The sequence below is a fragment of the Drosophila tropicalis genome, unplaced genomic scaffold, assembly GCF_018151085.1.
Source record: "Drosophila tropicalis isolate 14030-0801.00 unplaced genomic scaffold, ASM1815108v1 contig_393, whole genome shotgun sequence".
NCBI classification, from domain to species: domain Eukaryota; kingdom Metazoa; phylum Arthropoda; class Insecta; order Diptera; family Drosophilidae; genus Drosophila; species Drosophila tropicalis.
The window spans coordinates 1,216,490-1,234,864 of record NW_027172855.1 but is presented as its reverse complement, the minus strand read 5'-3'; the positions used below and the strand labels follow the sequence as shown (position 1 = coordinate 1,234,864).

General features: G+C 33.1%; 1 protein-coding gene across 1 annotated transcript; it reads left to right on the top strand.

Moving 5' to 3' along the window:
- The first annotated feature begins 1,243 nt into the window (after positions 1–1,243).
- LOC137572862 (ATP-binding cassette subfamily G member 4) lies at positions 1,244–18,357 on the top strand. Its single transcript, XM_068284705.1, has 8 exons — positions 1,244–1,385; positions 2,960–3,661; positions 14,199–14,316; positions 14,389–14,724; positions 14,786–15,024; positions 15,097–15,243; positions 15,989–16,537; positions 17,366–18,357. Exons 2-8 carry the CDS (start codon positions 3,118–3,120, stop codon positions 17,965–17,967), a joined length of 2,535 nt encoding a protein of 844 aa, XP_068140806.1. The 5' UTR covers positions 1,244–1,385; positions 2,960–3,117; the 3' UTR covers positions 17,968–18,357.
- Positions 18,358–18,375: the final 18 nt, after the last annotated feature.

Sequence of the window (18,375 nt, the reverse complement as noted above, 5' to 3'; positions counted from 1 at the left end):
TTAATTTTAAAAGCCAACTTAAACATTAAAACGACTTCCTACTATTTTTCTTTTCGAATTGCATGTGCAATGCGTATTTAAATGGTTGCGTATATCTACGCAACTAGTTTTCATTTTTCACGAAAATTCGACAAAACAGCTGAAAAACAGTTGAAAACCGGTTTAACAAGTTTTTTTGTTGCTCTTTTTTGGACAAAGAGAATAAAGGTAGAGGCTGGTCAGGAATCGAACAAAGAAAAAAAAAACATAACAAGGGTGGAAAACGAAAAAAAACAATACAGAAACATGAAATGCATCCCAAGGGTAGTGACAAAAGTCAAAGATCATAAATAAAACAAAAGAGTGGGTGGGGTATTCAAATTTTAAATATTTAAGCTACTCGAGATTTCAGTGTTTAAAAGTGAAAAAATCGGCTAAAGCTGATGTTGGAAAACTATAAAGTTCGATGTTGGCAGCATCGGATCGAGTTCGACTCTTTTGTTCGATGTGATTTTGTCTTTCATTGTTTTTGTCTGTCTTTGCGTTTTTTTTTGTGTTTATTAGAGCTGGGAAACTATCGATAGTGGTCCCATTCGATATTTTCGATGTTTTGAGAGCAAAAATTCGATACTATCGATACTATCGTTTTTGTTCTAAGCCCATTATTTGACTTTGCAAAATGAAATTACAAGCAACTTTTAGTTATTTTAAACATGTATTCAGTAACATCTGCTTAGGAAATTAAATTTTATTTTGTTTTCCAAAAAACCAAAAAAGAAAGGCACATTTTGTCAGTTTTCAAGAGGCCTAATGAGATCAACTCTATTAAGGCATACAACAAATTAAACTTCATTTCGTTTTACAAAGAGTCAAATTAACAATTTGTCATTAGACTGCTTCTTCGTTGTCTACAAGAAATACAAATATCAGCAAAAAATTTTCAGCAAATAGAGTTGTGTATTTACCGTTTCTTTTCAGGTTTTTCAAAAATTTCTCCATGCTCAGAACCACCAACCCACACTGAAGTTTATCTAAAATGGATTTTTATAGTAAATTTGTTACATTTAAAGCTTATTTATTCATTTATCTTACCCAATATGCCAGTACTTGCTTTTTGCGCCAATTCAAGTGATGTGTAGCTATTTAAAATGCTCAATACTATCGATAGTGACAAAAAAAACTATCGATGGTGGCTCAAAAATGCAAAAATTCGATACCTCGATAGTACCCTCGATAGTTTTCCAGCTCTAGTGTTTATTTATTAAACATTTTGTTAACATTTACTGTTAGTGTTGTTTTTGGTTTCAAGTTGAGCAGTTGCGTGGGTGGAATTAAACTGACGAGACAAGTGTCGCGCGTGCCGTTTGTCGTTTTCAAATTCTAGTGCCCACTGAAATTCGAAAATTGTAAAATACATTAAAAATATTTTAAAATTGCCAATAACTAATAATGAAAAATTGCTCCAAAATACGATCCAATAAATAAATAAATAAATTACATACATACATAGAAATGTTATATGTAAAATGCGGGTGCCTTATCTTTTGATTATTGTACTCAAATTGCATTGAGAGACCGTGTTTAATCAGTAGACAACATTACAACAACAAAAAACCACTAGCAACAATAACAAAACATCGTTAAGAATATAATTTTTTGTGGTTTTTACATTGCAATAAAAGAGACTTTTGTCTTGCCCCTCACCTTATACATTTCACTATAGTTCGTAGTCCCAACGTCCCTCTATCTTTCTTTTAGTCGTAGTGTTTTACCGATAAGCCGCAAAACAATTTGATATACTAAAAAAGAAAGACTACAAAATATTGTACGTATGTATGTATAACATACATACATACATACATATTTACTTAAGTAGGCCTAGACGACACACACACATGCACCGAAAGAAATATCAGCTGCTACTGCCTGTCCATAGATGTGGATGAAAGAGAGAGAGAGATTGATAATAATTTGGCAACAACAACAACAGCTTTAATTACAATTGATTGTAATTAAAGAATAGTTTTTGATGAAAGAAAAGTGCGTTCCGTTCGCTTGGAATTAAACAAAAATCTAGTACAAACAAGAATACATATATAAAAGTAAGAAAGAAACAAAAAAAAAAACATTATAAATATGCATTTGCGCCTTTGTTTTGAAGTGCATTCTATATATGTATGTACATACATCATACATACATGACCTACAAGGTAAATCGTTTCAATGGCAAGGCATATTAGCTTTGGCAAGCATTTAATACAAATGCAAAAAACAAAAACTATTAATTTGAATAAGACAGAAACTTTAAAGGACCAGTAGCAGATCCTCAAAGGAGGAAACAAGAGAAATTCTCCAAGAAATACATACATATATTAAAAATTAAAACTTAATTGTAACTATGATTTAAATGCAGGTCATTAAACAGTCATCTATCCCTAATCATTTGCCAGTATTTAAGAAGAGATGAATATTCTATATTCTGTAGTTCTCTCTCTTGCTCTCTTGCATTTACTCTATGTGCGTGGGTGGCCGAAAAGGGGGTAGAGCAACACGTGTAGTGTGTAAAGTGAGACAGATGATAAAGCAATTGCAGCATCAGAAAAAAAGTGAAAAAATGAAATGTTTATAATTTTCTTTCATCAACAATATTAAGACATTTGCAATGAAATTGTTTGATTAGCAACAGACAGTAAGATAGATAGAGAGAGAGAGAGAGAGAGACAAGTACAAAGAGATCGTGTGAGAGACAAGCTCCACAACGCGTTGTTCGAATTTTTATTAAACGACTTGTGCCGTCCTTCTCTCGTCCCAACCCCTCCCTATGCCTATCCTGCCGATCCCCTTTGGGCAATGAACTCACCCATACAAAGAAACAGCTAATGCTAAAAAGTGAGAACCGCCCGAGCAAGACAAAAAGCGAAAAAGAGAGAAAACAAAATTAAACATTAAATAAAAATAATTTATGCAAATTCTGTTTCAGGCCTACCATAAAAAAAAAAAAAAAAAAAAAAATGCCCAACAAAATTTAACAATTAAATGAGAAGAAAAAAAAAAAACAGAATACAAAAATAAAAGTAAAAGTTAAAAAGTGATACAAAAAAAAAAAAGGAAAACTGAAAAATTTAACAAACAAATATCATGTCAAGTTGGAGCTTAGCCAGTTCTATATCGCCCAATGTAACCGGCTCTGATGTCATAAGACTGAAAAGTCTACAAATTAAAGCCAATTCCGAGACAAATTTAGATAGAGCAACAATATCAAAAACCACATCGACAACGAAAACAACTGCTAAATCGACAGCATCTCTACCACGGCCCATCACTCCGATACCTGGGAAAAAATTTCAATCCAAACGACCACCACATGTGACCTTAAGTATCAATCCAACATCACCATCAACATCTTCATCCGGCAATCCTTTGGGACCAGTGGAAACGGATGCCTTAACTGCCTCATCGGTCTATTATACGCCATTGGGTGGCGCCACACCAAGTTCACCCAATGCCAGCGAAGCGGCCACCAGTTCATCATCCACCAGCCAGAGCCAGAGCACCAATCCCACCAGCACTAGCTCAACAAGTGGCTCCATATTTCCCCACGAGCAATATAAGACAATTAAAAAAATCAATATAGGTTTCGAGAATGTTCGATATAGCAGCAAATTTGGATTCTTCAAGAGAGGTAAGTGTATATTTTATGGTCGAAAATAAGGGAAATCTCAGGACGCCTTATATGAAGGACTAAATATTAAGTTGGGTTTTAGTCATATTTACATACTAGACAAGGACTAGATCTTTAGACAAGATAAGACCTCGAAAACAGGTGGCGATTTTAGGTGATCCTCGCTACGTACATTTCCAATTTATTCAGTTAGAAACTAAGGGAACAAAAACTTCGAGACTTAGCTTGGGAAACCACCAACAGTCCATTCTTCATCAGATCGGGATCAATGATCTGATTTATTGCTGTCGAGCAAAGTATTATTAAAGATTATGTATTTTGAATTAAACCGTATCCGTGGAGTTCAATACATCAATTTCAGCTCCTCTAGCCTTACACAGGGAAACATATAGAAACAAAAATCTACACCAAAGAAGTGTATTTCTAAGTGTGTTTTGAGTTGTTGTTTATATTGTTTGTAGTTTTTGTTTTATCTGCGCACTGTAAACAACTATTGAGGATAACACATCAATATGTTAGATAGGAAACCCCTTTTTGAAAAGCACCCCATAGAACTATTTTATCAGGAAATTAACACGTCATATTTCAACGTTCTCAAGGGCAAAAATTAACCAAAGTGAACAAACAATTACCTATAGCAAAGCCAGTTTACGCTATAAAATAATTGTTAAACTCTTTGCAAAACAAATACAAATAACAAATAGAGTTGGCTCTTGGAAAAAAAAAGAAAGCCTGTGAGTCTTTTTGCCTATAATTTGCAGGGGAATTTTCGTCGCCCTCGACCCAATAAACTTATGCAGTATTCAAGTTATTCCCTTATATGATGTGAAGAACAATTGTTCTGGTTAACAAAATTTTTAACCTACTACAGAACTTTTGGCTCTGACTATTATATCTTTGAAGTGGTCGGACAATACATATAAAACAAAAATAAGCGCTCAAACTAACGAAATGGCCACTAAGCCTAAAATCTCAATTCTCTGATGGGACTCTGAATAACTTCTCTTTCAACTTGTGCTTACAATCCTGTATATATCCTGTGTATATATTATGTCTAAATACAATCAAATGTGCAACTTTATGTCGAACTTCATTAAATTAATAGATGTCTTAAACAGCTTTTTGTGAGGTTTCTAAACAAACAAACCTAAGCCAAACCTGAAAAATCTACAATGTAATTCTTTGGAAATGGAAAGCAAATAACATTAAAAGACTCTCCATAGATCAGTTTTTGTCAACTTATAGCATCAAATTTTAACAAAGAAAAAATATCTTTTTTACTTTAAAAACTGACATTTACTTGGAAATATTTCAAGCTCAACAGAGACAAGACTTCATTATGAATAAAGATTGATAGGTCTCAAGTCTTAGCATACAGACTTCATCTTCTACTTGAAGTACATACAAATACCATTTCGAATGGTAATATGCTTGTGCAAAAGCAATTTTTACTTACATTTAAGAATATGCGAATTTACATAAATTATTATTATCAATTTCATTGATTGAAAAAGTTCAAAAGATCTTTCTCAATATTCTCAATTGATAAAAAGAAATTTGTTGTTTTACGTCCCTGACACATTGCTTTTTCATTACATATTTAACTTTTCCATGAAACGCGGCGCCCTGTTGATATTTACAAATCACAGTTTGTTTCTATATAGATATATATCTGTATGTATATCTATTTATGTATAACAATATTAGGTTTGTCTTTGGGTTTGTTTGCTTCATCATAAAGTGACCAACCCAAAACTCACACGATTGGAATATTTGACAAATGCCCAAAGATAAGGTAAAAAAAATTAGATACCCCCATGAGGCAAATCATCAAACGTAATGTTATATACCTAAATGACCCAATTACTTTCATATGTTTGTACGATTGTGAATGAAAAAGTTGGTACAAACGAATTATACATGTAATAAAGTCCTTTTTTAATGACACTGACTCATGCTTCAAAAAAACATTCAAAATAGATAAAGAATTGTATATTTTTTTATGAATTACATTCGTTTGAACAGGTGTGCTTAGGTCTATACATCAAGTGAGTCATTCCAATCCGTTGATTGACTCATTGCAATAACCGATTATAGAGATACGCATCCTTAATGACGCAACGCACGTGCTAGGACAGATTAAACGATAACAAATGACGATAGTTTTTTTGTTTTTTTCCACTAACCAGTTGGTAAGAGATAGTAATTTGCAGATGAAGCAGTTCAACATAATAATATTCGAGTAGCGTTTGAATAAAAGTTTTAACGAGGCTGCACAACCAGTTAGAACGTCATTAGCCCAATGGATATAAAGGCCAACAACCAGAAGACTCAAAGATTCTTATGTGTAGTACTAAACCTTTTAGACAGATGTTAAATTTAAAGTGAAAAACTTTAACTTTTAATCAACGCGTGCCAAAGTTAATTTAATAACTTCTCATTATAATTTAACCGACACAAAGCACACTCTAAGGTCGAGATTAAAACATTTATGTGGAGACTTTTGGTCTAAAATATAAACTTTGATGCTTTGTGATCTCATTCGTAATAAGGAAAGATTTTATATAGACTGTAGAGATAAAAAACATAAAACATATTACTTTGAAGTTTTTTTTATAAGATCGTTCCAAAGATTCAATGATCCAATTGACGATTGATAATGTGATTGACTAAAGTAGATAAAAAAAAACATTAGCATAGAGACATTTGCCATAGTTCATATGAAGCAGATCAAGTAACTATATAGTAAATGTCAATCAAAAAGAAATTAGTGCAGCTGTCTAAACGGGCATTAGCCTAAATTGAGAAATTGATGATGCGTTGCAAATTTATTTCACAGATTTGGACAGAGATTCTTGGTCATGGATTTTAAATATATATTTTAGACTTTAAACTTGAACTAGGCTTAGGTGACTTATTTGGGTGACTTATAATCACTGTCATTTGCTATAATTTTATCCACTATACAACAACTTACCATCGAATTTCAGCTTAATTCAAATGAGTCAAAGTCAAGCTCTGCTGATTCTCTATAGCTACATTACATTTTAGTTCATTTATTTATTATTGATAGACATTTCTTTTATTAAGTTGCAAATGTCCAAATATTATTTAAATGAGTTTATAATAAGCCACAATTAAAAAAGAAAATAGTTATATATATGTATATATACATACATCAAAAGTGCGATTATGTTACGTATGCCTAATGAGGGCAAATTCCATGCAAATCACATGGTTAACACGCAAGAAAGCGTGACCACTGCCTTGATGGACATGGACATGAACATGAATATATATATATAGCAAACAAAGAACTATAATTAAGGGTTACTGAACATACAAATATGTATGTGTGTAAAAGAAGTTCTGTAAACATCAAGAGGGCAAATCACTGTATGGTTAGTAGAAAATGGTCTAAACATGTCACCACTGCCCAATAAATTATAGTACATAGAAATAGGTAAAAGCTCGGGGTTGATAATCAACATAATTAGTAATTAGTAATGAAACTTTAAATTAAGGTTTAGGTTTAAGTGTAAGAAAGGTGCTACTAAAGCCTAGTTTATGTTAATTTAGGTGGTGCGTGCTTTGGTGGTTTTAGTTCAGAAGTGATGAGGAAAATAAGGTGAAAGGTTTAAGAGAAACACTCAGATTTAAAAGGAATATACGAAAATCCACGATTGCAAGGGGTAAAAAGAAGTATTTACACATGTAAAACTTTTCGACAACCCTCATAGTCATAATGTTTACATATGTGTGTAAAGTACAAATAAGGGATCGTTTGGCACTTCATTACAATCCTTAATCTTTTGTATAATCTCTTGATGTGCCCAAGGGGCATAGTTACGTATCTTTTTTTTGAAAAACACTCACATGAAACATAATATTGTAAGTGCCTTCCTTAATGACAAAATTTAAAAGTCCCTCAGCTGACAACATTGTAAAAAAATCCCCCTTTTTAATTAAATATTGTTTTAAATCTGAACCTCTCGTAACCCGAACAGTTTTAACACTAACTTGGCCTTACACGGTTATAAAATTGCTACATTTGTTTTTAACTCGCCACAAGTCTTGCTCTCATATGACGTTAAATTTTGAGTAGAACAAATTTTGAAATCATTTTGTCTATTAAGTAAATTTTCAGCTTATTATCAAAATGAAAAAAGGCTGTTGTATATGATAAACAAAAGTTCATTTAAAAAGGAAAATTCCAATGTCATAAGTTGCTTAAGATTAAACATTGGATTTATTTGAATCGGCTTCACCAATTCAGGTAAACAAAACAACAAAAAATGGGTCAGAAGAAAGTGTAAGATTCTTAAAACCAAACAAAAGGACCACACTTTGGAAAAAATAAAATACATATTTTCCAACTCCGAGTTAACAAAACATAAATAAAACAATTTCAATCTTCGAAAACATGGTCATAAATAAGTATTTTTAAGAACAATTGGCGCTCCATATTATAAAAATACACATATACACAACAAATTTTAAAAAACAGATCATATTTGAATCACCAACTAACACCTTTGAAAGCAAAATCTCTTTTTAATTGGGATATAGGTCACTCAATTTAGTCAATAATTTTTGAGCATTTGATAAAATTTATTCAAAAATACTGCATACAAATTTCGAGAACTGCATTTTTCCTAAATTTTTTTACATATTAATTTTTTTAAAAAATAGAATCGAAATTACATTTTTAAATAATCCAAGTATTTGATGTCATGTCAAAGTAAACTAAATTTTGATTATATCTTTTTGAAAACCGTTAAAAATTGGCGAAATACAGTCTAAAGACAAAAGACTGAAAAACGCCATTACTTTTTGTAACTCAAAACTCAAATAAATTTTAAAACAAATTTGCTTAAACCCAGTGTTTTTAGGAAAGTAAAGATTTTAAAATAAACTCAGAAGTATTCTAAAAGTAATGCATAAGTTGAAACTTGTACTTATTCCTTAATAAAAGTACTTTAAAAGTAAGTGTCGTTTGAGAATCTTGTTCTATAATTTAGTCTCTTAGAAGTTCTAGGTTGAAAAATCATCATTACAGTTGCTTTAACGAGAAGTAATTAAAAATCTGTAGTGTCAAATTTTTTGGAAACAAAATATGGTGAGGTTGTTTCTAAAGCTAAATTTTCTCCAACTCTACGACTTCAACACCAAAACTAATTGGGAATTACAACAAAATGAAGCGTAAATAAGAATAAATAGTTTACAACTTCAAAGTTTACTTTAAGTTAGCATACCATAAAGTTGTATAATGTCTCAAAATATTTCAATTTCATCGACTCATAGTCCAAAAGAATGGGAAAATGCTTCAAATGAACCGCTTTCCGTAAGTCGTAAGAGAGAGAGAGTCTCTCTTTGTATTCTTTATGCACTTTCAAAGTCCAGAAACATATTACTTTCCGCCTACATAAAGGCGAATCACTCTACTCTACTTTTTTGTTTGTGTTGGCTCTAATCAAAATCCTCATTTAAGTGCGAATACTGATTATAGATGAATTCATTCAGCTTTGCTTTAATGATTAGAAGGGGGTTAATCTTGTATCATTGCCTGGAAACTAACATAAGTGCTTAAATAATAGTTGAAGTATTGAGGCAGAAAAAAACCCAAATCATACGCATTCTTGTTTTACTAATTGATTTTATCACGAAACGATTTCTATGCCGAAACAAAATCAAGTGTCAACTATCATTTAAACACGCTAACTCATCACCAAGAGATAGAAAAAGGAAGTGTGCCTCTAAATGACTATAGTGACTGACTGACTGACAGACTGAGTCATCTGATCTTTTCAAGTCTGACCGCTGAAGCCAACATTCTGGAACAAAGAACAGAGAGAGAGACAGAAACAGAAAATGAAATTGCTAAAAATTAATAAGCGAATAACAGGAAAAATCACTCAAGTGGATCAAATGAAACAAAGAACTTGAGACTTTTTTTATTTTTATTTTTGTTTAAAGTGATATTAATTAAAAAAATGGGCCTAACTGTAGTAATTATGGTGGAATTTTTTCAGTATTTCATTGTAACGCGATAACCGGTGGGACGGGAGGGGTGTGCCCTTGCATTCTTCCCCCATCCGGCATACACATAATGTGGAGTATCACATTTATCACAATGTAACACTATTAGAAACTATTTCCAAACTAATGTCCAATTGCTTTTTTGTCTGTCAAACTAAATTATATGTATGTACATATACTATACGTACATATGTACTTCCATTTGTGCTATCTTTTTATTTTGGTTGCTTGTGGATTTCCATTATCAATTGCATGTTTTTTCGGTGCGTAAATTTGATAATTGTTAAGTTTTGTTCTTACAGATATGAAATACAAGTAGGTACCTACATAGTTTTGTTTTTGGGCACTGATTTCTGTATTTCTTAAGTGCAAGTACGTACGTATGTAAGTGCAAAATACTGCTAAAACAGGTCCTCGTCACCTTGGTCAAAGTTTATTTGGGTATTTTTAGGCACTACACCGAAATATGTATACCCTTGTAGGGCTTATATTTATTTTTGATTTGTGTTTTGTCTCTAAGCATGACAATCTTAACCTATTTCAAAAATCTTTTAAACTATAACAACGTTTTGCATTAATTCTATTAGATTTCATAAAAGACAAACAAAAGTTACTTATGTTTTGATTGGAAAAAATTATTTTCTAAGTAACTTAATCATATTAAATATATCTAAGCATTGTTGTTACTTTGTTTCAAGGCATGTACGAATCTAGAAAATATTTTCAGGGAAAGATTCGATTAAATAATCAAGATTTTTAGCTTCGTAATTATTACTCAAATGAAACTTAAATGAAGGCATTTCGGCAGTTTAAGGATTTATTGCGCAACGAAGACTTACTAAATAGGGACTTTCAGACCCAATGGACACCCCAATGGACCCGACCGTGTTTCAAGGCCTTTTAAGAAGATATAAGTATATGTATGTTCATAAATCAAGACCCAACAATATTATAAACATTTTCCTTCAAATATATTTACATGGGGAATTCATTTAAATAATCTTGGTCTAAAATCATTAATTTCATTTATAAATTTTATTGAAACTGGCCACTTGCATGTGTAAAACAGAGAGTTAAGCTCCTATCGAATAGCTGTGATCATAACTATGGAAAAGGTTTACTATTTGGAAATTCACATACATTTGAGTTGTTAATTGAAGAAGCTTATTTATATTTCATTCTAGTAATTAGCTTTCAATTCAAATGTTTAAATCTTTATAGTTTGTGGTTTAATTAGTGTTCACTTAATGTACTTTGATGTTAACTCTAAATCAATAGATTATGATTTCACATTAACATTCTTAAGATTCTGATGTGAGGAAAACTAATATGACACTTAACAATCTTATAATTACTACAATTACCCATGTATAATTATTTATAACCAGAGGGCTTGGCTAACTTCGACCCGTCAAAGTTTGATACCCTTGCAACTTTTTGGTAACTCTACCTACCTATTAGCCATCAATGTGGAAGAACGTTTTATCTAAAAAGCTTAAGCTTGAAAAGAAAGGCCACAATCATAGGAAATAACGAAGATATTGATAAAAGTCACTGTTTTCCACCGATCGTTCCTATGGGAGCTATATGATATAGTCACCCGATCTTCATCAAATTCGGCACAGTCATTAACATATATATAAATTAAGAAATGTTTAATTTAAAAGCAATCGCGTTACAAGTAACGAAGTTATTTACAAAAGTCACTGTTTTCGACCAATCGTTCCTATGGGAGCTATAATATAGTCACCTGATCTTGATCAAATTTGGCATAGTCGCTTATAGGCGTAGTAAACTCTCTAATATTAAGTTTCCGACAATAGCCAGAAAATAACGAAGTTATTGAAAAGTCACTGTTGGACTTGGCCGTTTGTATGGGAGCTATATGATATAGTCACCCGATCTTGACAAATTTGGCATAGTCGCTTATAGGCATAGTAAACTCTCTAATATTAAGTTTCACGATAATAGCATAGAAAATAACGAAGTTATTGAGAAAAGTCACGTTCGTGACTTGGGGTTTGTATGGGAGCTATATGATATAGTGGTCCGATCCGGCTGAATCCGAGATATACAACGCCTGCAGTATATACAAGCCTATGTGCAAAATTCAGCTCTGTAGCTCTTACGGTCTAGGAGGAGTTTGCGTTGATCCAGACGGACCGGACGGACGGACGGACGGACGGACGGACGGACATGGCTAGTTGAACTCGTCTCGTCGTGCTGATCAAGAATATATATACTTTATGGTCGGAGATGCTTCGCTCTATGCGTTGCACACTTCTGACCAAAATTAATATACCCTTTTGCAAGGGTATAAAAATATGCTTCTAACGCACTTTTATTGAATATGATTATAACATGAAATCTTTTTGTGGTTTGTTTAATATGTTGTTTATTGGTTGTTAACAAGTTCGACAACCTTTCGTTAATTAGAGCCCAAATAAACTAGCAGGTCAAAAATTCTCATAAAGGAGAGTCAAAAAAGTCAAAAACTTTTTTTCAGTAAAAAATAAACAGTAGAAATCTGGTAAATAAAAAATAAAAATTTGCGGATTAAATTTCAATCAGCTAATAAATGTTGCACAATCAATTGACCTTTAAATGGGTAAGACATTATCAGAACCCTTTGTTAATCCCGATATAAAATGCATTACCAAGAACAAGTCCAAGTCAAAATCGAATCGGTAATTGGCATTACTAATGGCTAATGCCATTGAAATTGATAACTTTTCGTCTTAACCCACCTACCACTCGTTCCTCCCATTTATGATTGCAATAAAAGTGAACACAATGTTTTGTGTACCGAAGGTGAAGCTTCGACACCTGTTCGATCAACGATATGGGCCACAACATCTGGCACACACATAAAACCCCAAGCAAAACGCAGCGAAGTATTTGGGAGGGGAAACAGAAAAGTAAAACTGACGACTCGTCACATGCACAACACTTTTAAGGCTTTTTTTTTTTCCCCGCCATGGCTAAAATGTACGTAGGGCGATAAGGTTTGGCTAGGCGACGCCAATACAAAAAATATTAGTTGATAAACTCTCTTCATTTTTCTTGGTTTTTGGTTTTTAATCGCCTTGATTAAGTTTGGGTTTAAGCATTGGCGTTCAAGACTTAACTACAATGTGTATAGAATAAGCTATAAATTGAGTTACAAATTGGCATTATCATTATAACACACAAAAGCAACACAAAAGCTAAAAGAAAAGTATGCAAAATGCCGATTAGGGTACATTGAACGACAAAGTTCTCATTGGCTTATCAATCGAGAACATCGAGTGGATGGCAGACTACTATGTATGTATGTATGTATATGTATGTATGTATGTATATTTATACTACAAACACAAGTGGGACATGTGTAAAGTAGCTACTACCGATTAGACAAATAATTATTAGTATTATTCTTTTTATACCCTTGCAGAGGGTATTATAAAAGGTCAGATGTTTGTAACGCACAGAAGGAGACGTCACCCCATATATATTCTTGATCAGCAGAGAAGCTAAGTGATATAGCCATGTCCGTCTGTCCGTCGGTGCGTACGCGTTTTACAGCCATCTTAAGAGCTATCGGGATGAAATTTTTTTGGAGCTTTTTTACCCGGGTGAGATAAAGTAGAAAATCTTTGGGATCGGACTACTATATCATATAACTCTGGAACAAAAATTTTTGCAAAAATTGGAGTATCCCCATGAAATTTACCAATATAATAGAATTTGATATAAAATCTCAGATCCCATCTTTGATATAAAATCTCAGATTTGACCCTGATCGGATAAATAGAACACAAGTTACAGTCTATATAAATCGGTTCAATCGCTGCCGGCAGCTCTGCTTGCTGCCTACTACGTCATCATCAAATCAACAGAGCACATGCATACACACACAGACGCAACGCTACATAAACTGTATGTGTATGCGTGCGTTCTTCAGGGAATGAGGGAAGAAGAAGAACAAATTGTACATAGTATGAAGAGTAAAATTGTTTTGTTTGTATATTAATGAATTGAGTTGCAGAAAACAAATTTTGAACATGTGAAATTATTATTGTCAAATACTGCAAGGGTATATAAACTTCGGCATAGCCGAATTTAACTTCTTTGATATTTTTTCTTATTTCGCCGAAAATACTATAGATTTCCTAGTAAAGATTTAAATGCATCGTCTCAATTTGATTTATGTACTCAAAATTATCACCAATAGTTAAAAAAAGCTAGCATACTTTAGTTAGAGTGGGCAAATTTAAAACACTAAGACTTAATATAGGGCGCAAGGTATGGGTACTTGTTGGTTTTTTATGCTTTATAAGGCTTGAACTCTTTGACCTTTTCTTGGGCTAAAAAAACCAGTATTAAACTTTGTTGGTTTCTTTTGCTTATGCGTTTGCCCCATTCTTTTGCATATTTCAAAAAATATAGATAATATTTATAGTTTAGTTTCGACTCATTCCACATTATTTTATATATTCGTATTAAATTCCTTTTTCAGAAAACAAAGACATTCTCTTGGGTTTAACGGGGTACTTCAAATCGGGCGAGCTAAGCGCCATAGTTGGTCCATCTGGAGCCGGGAAAAGCACACTGCTTAACATTTTATCAGGATACACGTAATGTAACCCCCATATAGAAAATTTGTACCTTACATTACTCATCCTTATACTTCTTATCTGCGTTTTTAGAGCCTTTGGTTATACGGGCGACTTTCGCATCAATGGCAATCGACGTGATTTAAAAGCCTTCAAGCCAAATGTGGCCTTCATCACACAGGATACTAGTCTGCAACCGTTCCTGACGGTTAAAGAGGCCATGCTTTTTCCAGCCAATCTAAAGATCGGTTCACACATGACAAAAAGTGAGAAGAGAGAGCGTGTGATAAGTATTTTGCAGGCAATTGGTATGTATGAGAATCGTCATACCCGCACTGGACAACTGAGTGGAGGTCAACGGAAACGTTTAGCCATTGCATTGGAATTAGTTAACAATCCTCCTGTTCTAATACTCGATGAGCCAACCACGTAAGAGTGACAGTAAAGCTTAATATGGAATAAATTGCTATATTTTCTTTTCCTGTTTCAGGGGCCTAGATAGTTCTACCTCAAATCAGTTGATCAATCTACTGAAAAAACTCGCCCTTGAAGGACGAACTGTACTGTGCACCATACATCAACCATCAGCACTAACATTCGCCATGTTTGATCATCTTTATGCCATATCCGAGGGTAAATGCATTTATTCTGGGGGACAGCAGAATTTGGTACCATTTTTGGCTGCCTTGAATTTGAATTGCCCGGAATCCTATAATCCCGCCGATTATTGTGAGTGAAAAAATAGTTCGTTTTTTTTTGGAATTTCAAATAAACTAAATTTTTTCTTCCTTTTTTTTTTAGTGATGGAAATAGCTACCCATGACTATGATACACCAGAAGAGCAACAAATGGATAAACTAGTAACCATAATGGATAATGGTCGCAATGAGGACTATCGTCAATCAAAATCGTCTAGAGTAGCACAATTAGCTGCCATGAAGAAAGTTGGTAAGAAAGTTGGTAGACAATAACTAAGCAGAAAGTAAATTAAATTGGGTTCAACGAACGACAAAGTCTTGTAGTCCTCAGAAATACATTCAAGTTCTACCTGCTTTCTAAAATGTGACTGTGGTTGATATTTCTTTTAGATTTGTACAAACAAATTTGTAAGTTCACTGAACCGATTTCAGTTATCAATAGGTTCAACAGTATCAATATATCCTTAGATCAATCGTATTTCCTAAAACTAACATCATTTTGACGTATGTATATTGGTGATTCCTACTTAATTGTCTTTCTTGAGTTGGAATCACGATGTATGTAAATAAGTAGAGTTTCTACCCCGATAAAACAATGCTGAAAGGTATTTCCATTAAGCTTTATTGAAAGGATTGTATATTCAGGAACACTTTTTGTAATAAACAGTCTGTTCTGAGCCCCCTTGTTACTTAAAATAGTTTTATTTTTTACCTGCTTAAAATACGAGATGAAAAAGAATTCGATTGCAATCTTAGAAAATTCGATCTAGTCTATCCTACATCTAGATTCCAATTACAAGAAAAGTATAAATAGATTTTAGAAATTCAAATTGTCAAGCTGTAATTAAAGGAAAACGGTCCAGTTAGTTTTCCTTATCACGAGCGATAAACGCTTTCCTTTATACCTGTGAAAATTACAAAAATTTACTACCCTTCAGTTTGTCCTTCTCATTTCGTCTACAAGTATTACATACTAATATTTGATTCCTTTTTAGATCAATTAATGGCCGCTGGTTTAATAACACCCGTAACTGCACCAGTTATGTCTACGTCCATGCTGCATCAACCACAACATCATCATCATATATCACCTCAACAGAATCAGCCAATGTTCAAACCTTTGACACCGATCAATGAATTATCCTCACGTATATGGGACAGTCAGCTATCGACAGCAGGCAATGCGAATGATAGCGAAAAGAACTGCTGCAAGCCAAAGAAACAAAATAAGAAGAAAAAGAAGACAAAACCCACATTAGATTTGGATTTGGATCCTGCCAATCTATGCAAACGCGAGAATATCTATGCGACACCATTTTATCGTCAATTAAGCATTTTGCTATTACGTACATTTCTACTGATATGGAGGGATAGCTCATTGACTACCTTGAGATTTGTGATACATTTTTTCACCGGTCTATTGATCGGGACACTATACTATAATATTGGTAACGATGCGGCACATACAATGAACATTTTTCGATATTGTTTCTATTCCATTATGTTTGTGATGTATTGCGCTTTTTCGGGAATACTCGTTAAATGTAAGTAAAGAAAATCTCAACTGATTGTAGACAGAAAAAGCCTACGATGGCCTATGCCCATATGGCCTCTACTTTAGGATCTTATTGATACAACTGGTCGATTGATTATAAAACTTAATAATTTTTGCAAAAAAAGCGCCCAAGCGAGTGTATATCGCTTGTCAAATTTTGTAATAGACATACTTCGATTTCATACTTCTAAAGCTATTTCCACACTACACCACAATGCAAATTATTGGATTTTTAAAAGAAAAAAATGTGAATATGCAACCAACAACATTTGTGGGGTATTCCCCCACTGGAAATTTTACTTAATAAAACAGCAAGAATACATAGAATACTATTCTAATCTTTGACTTTTCGGAACGCCTTTCATGCTCCAATACCCATTTAAAAACATGCACTTGTAATGTTGTACATCAAATCAAAGTATGCCTATTTGTAGTAACAATACCAGTAACAAATTTCCATGGTTTTTAACCCATAAAGTCCATAGGTAACACTGGTTTTGAAAGGGTTAATGTTAAACATTAAAAAGCGCCAACTTTAAATTGCATCTATCGCCTGGTAAATAGTCTATTCACTCGACAAGACCATTGATATATCACTTATCTAGATCGGCGCTTATCACTTTGGGTGTTTCCCTTCTCAGACTTAAAGTTTATCAAAGATCTTGAAGATAAATATGCATATATGGAAAATATAAAGAAAAGTTTACAAATATCATTATTTATTTAAAAATTCCAAAGTTTTCACTTGCCATTACAAAACATTTATACTTTTTATTCTAAATCTAATAATAGGTACTCTTTAAAAATTTTCTTGCAGTTCCATTGGAATTTCCGATAGTTTCGCGTGAACACTTCAATCGTTGGTATTCCCTGAGAGCCTATTATGTGGCCATAACACTGGCCGATCTACCCATTCAGATCATCTGCAGTGCTCTGTTCATTGTGCCCACATATTTAATGACAAATCAACCTATGGAATTATCTCGTTTTGGGCTCTTCTTTTTCATTATATTTCTAACAGCCCTGGTGGCCCAGAGCATTGGATTGACTGTGGGAGCAGCGCTGAGCATGAAAATGGGAGCCATAATGGGACCATTTTTCATATGCCCATTTCTACAATTCAGTGGCTTCTTTCTGCAAGAGAAAGATGCTCCGTCTTATTTGCGTTGGGTGTTTGACATATCGTTTCTTAAGTATAGTTTAGATGGGACTATGATTGCTATATTTGGCTATGATCGCAAACAGCTGGTATGTGACGATATCTATTGCCATATGATGCGTCCGAAGTATATACTTAAGAATTTGGATATGGCTCGGGCGAATTATGAATTGGCCGTTATATTTATGATTTGTTTATTCATATTTCTACGTATTATTGCCTTCTATATTATGTCATTTCGACTCAGATTATTCAGATAGGAAGCCAAGAGGGACGTGCTAAAACATTCCCATTGAAAAGAAAACATTTTTGTGCCAAAGAATTGAAAAGGTTAGAAAATATAATCGTGATATAACTAAAATGAAATAAAAATCGGTTAACGGAGATCAATAACTGTATTAAAATATATATATACAACCTACCTACATAAAGTGCATATATAGGATTTTTAATTTTGTAATGTGGAGCATATTGAATTTTTGTATTATATTAAAGACCAATTTTTTTTCTGCTTTGCCTAGTTATAGTAACGACAAATTGAGTGTATTTTTTAACATTGAACATCCGATTTAAAGATGTTCTCAGTTTTTGAAAAACAAAACCAATAATGTTTATGAAGCGACAAAATATATTTAATTATTTTATTAAAATCTTTAAGTGGAGTTTTA

Coding starts and splice junctions, on each gene's coding strand:
- LOC137572862 (XM_068284705.1), top strand. CDS start 3,118: ATGTCAAGTTGGAGCTTAGCCAGTTCTATATCGCCCAATGTAACCGGC. Junction 14,725..14,785: donor ATACTCGATGAGCCAACCAC/GTAAGAGTGACA, acceptor TTCCTGTTTCAG/GGGCCTAGATAGTTCTACCT. Junction 15,244..15,988: donor AGCTGCCATGAAGAAAGTTG/GTAAGAAAGTTG, acceptor ATTCCTTTTTAG/ATCAATTAATGGCCGCTGGT.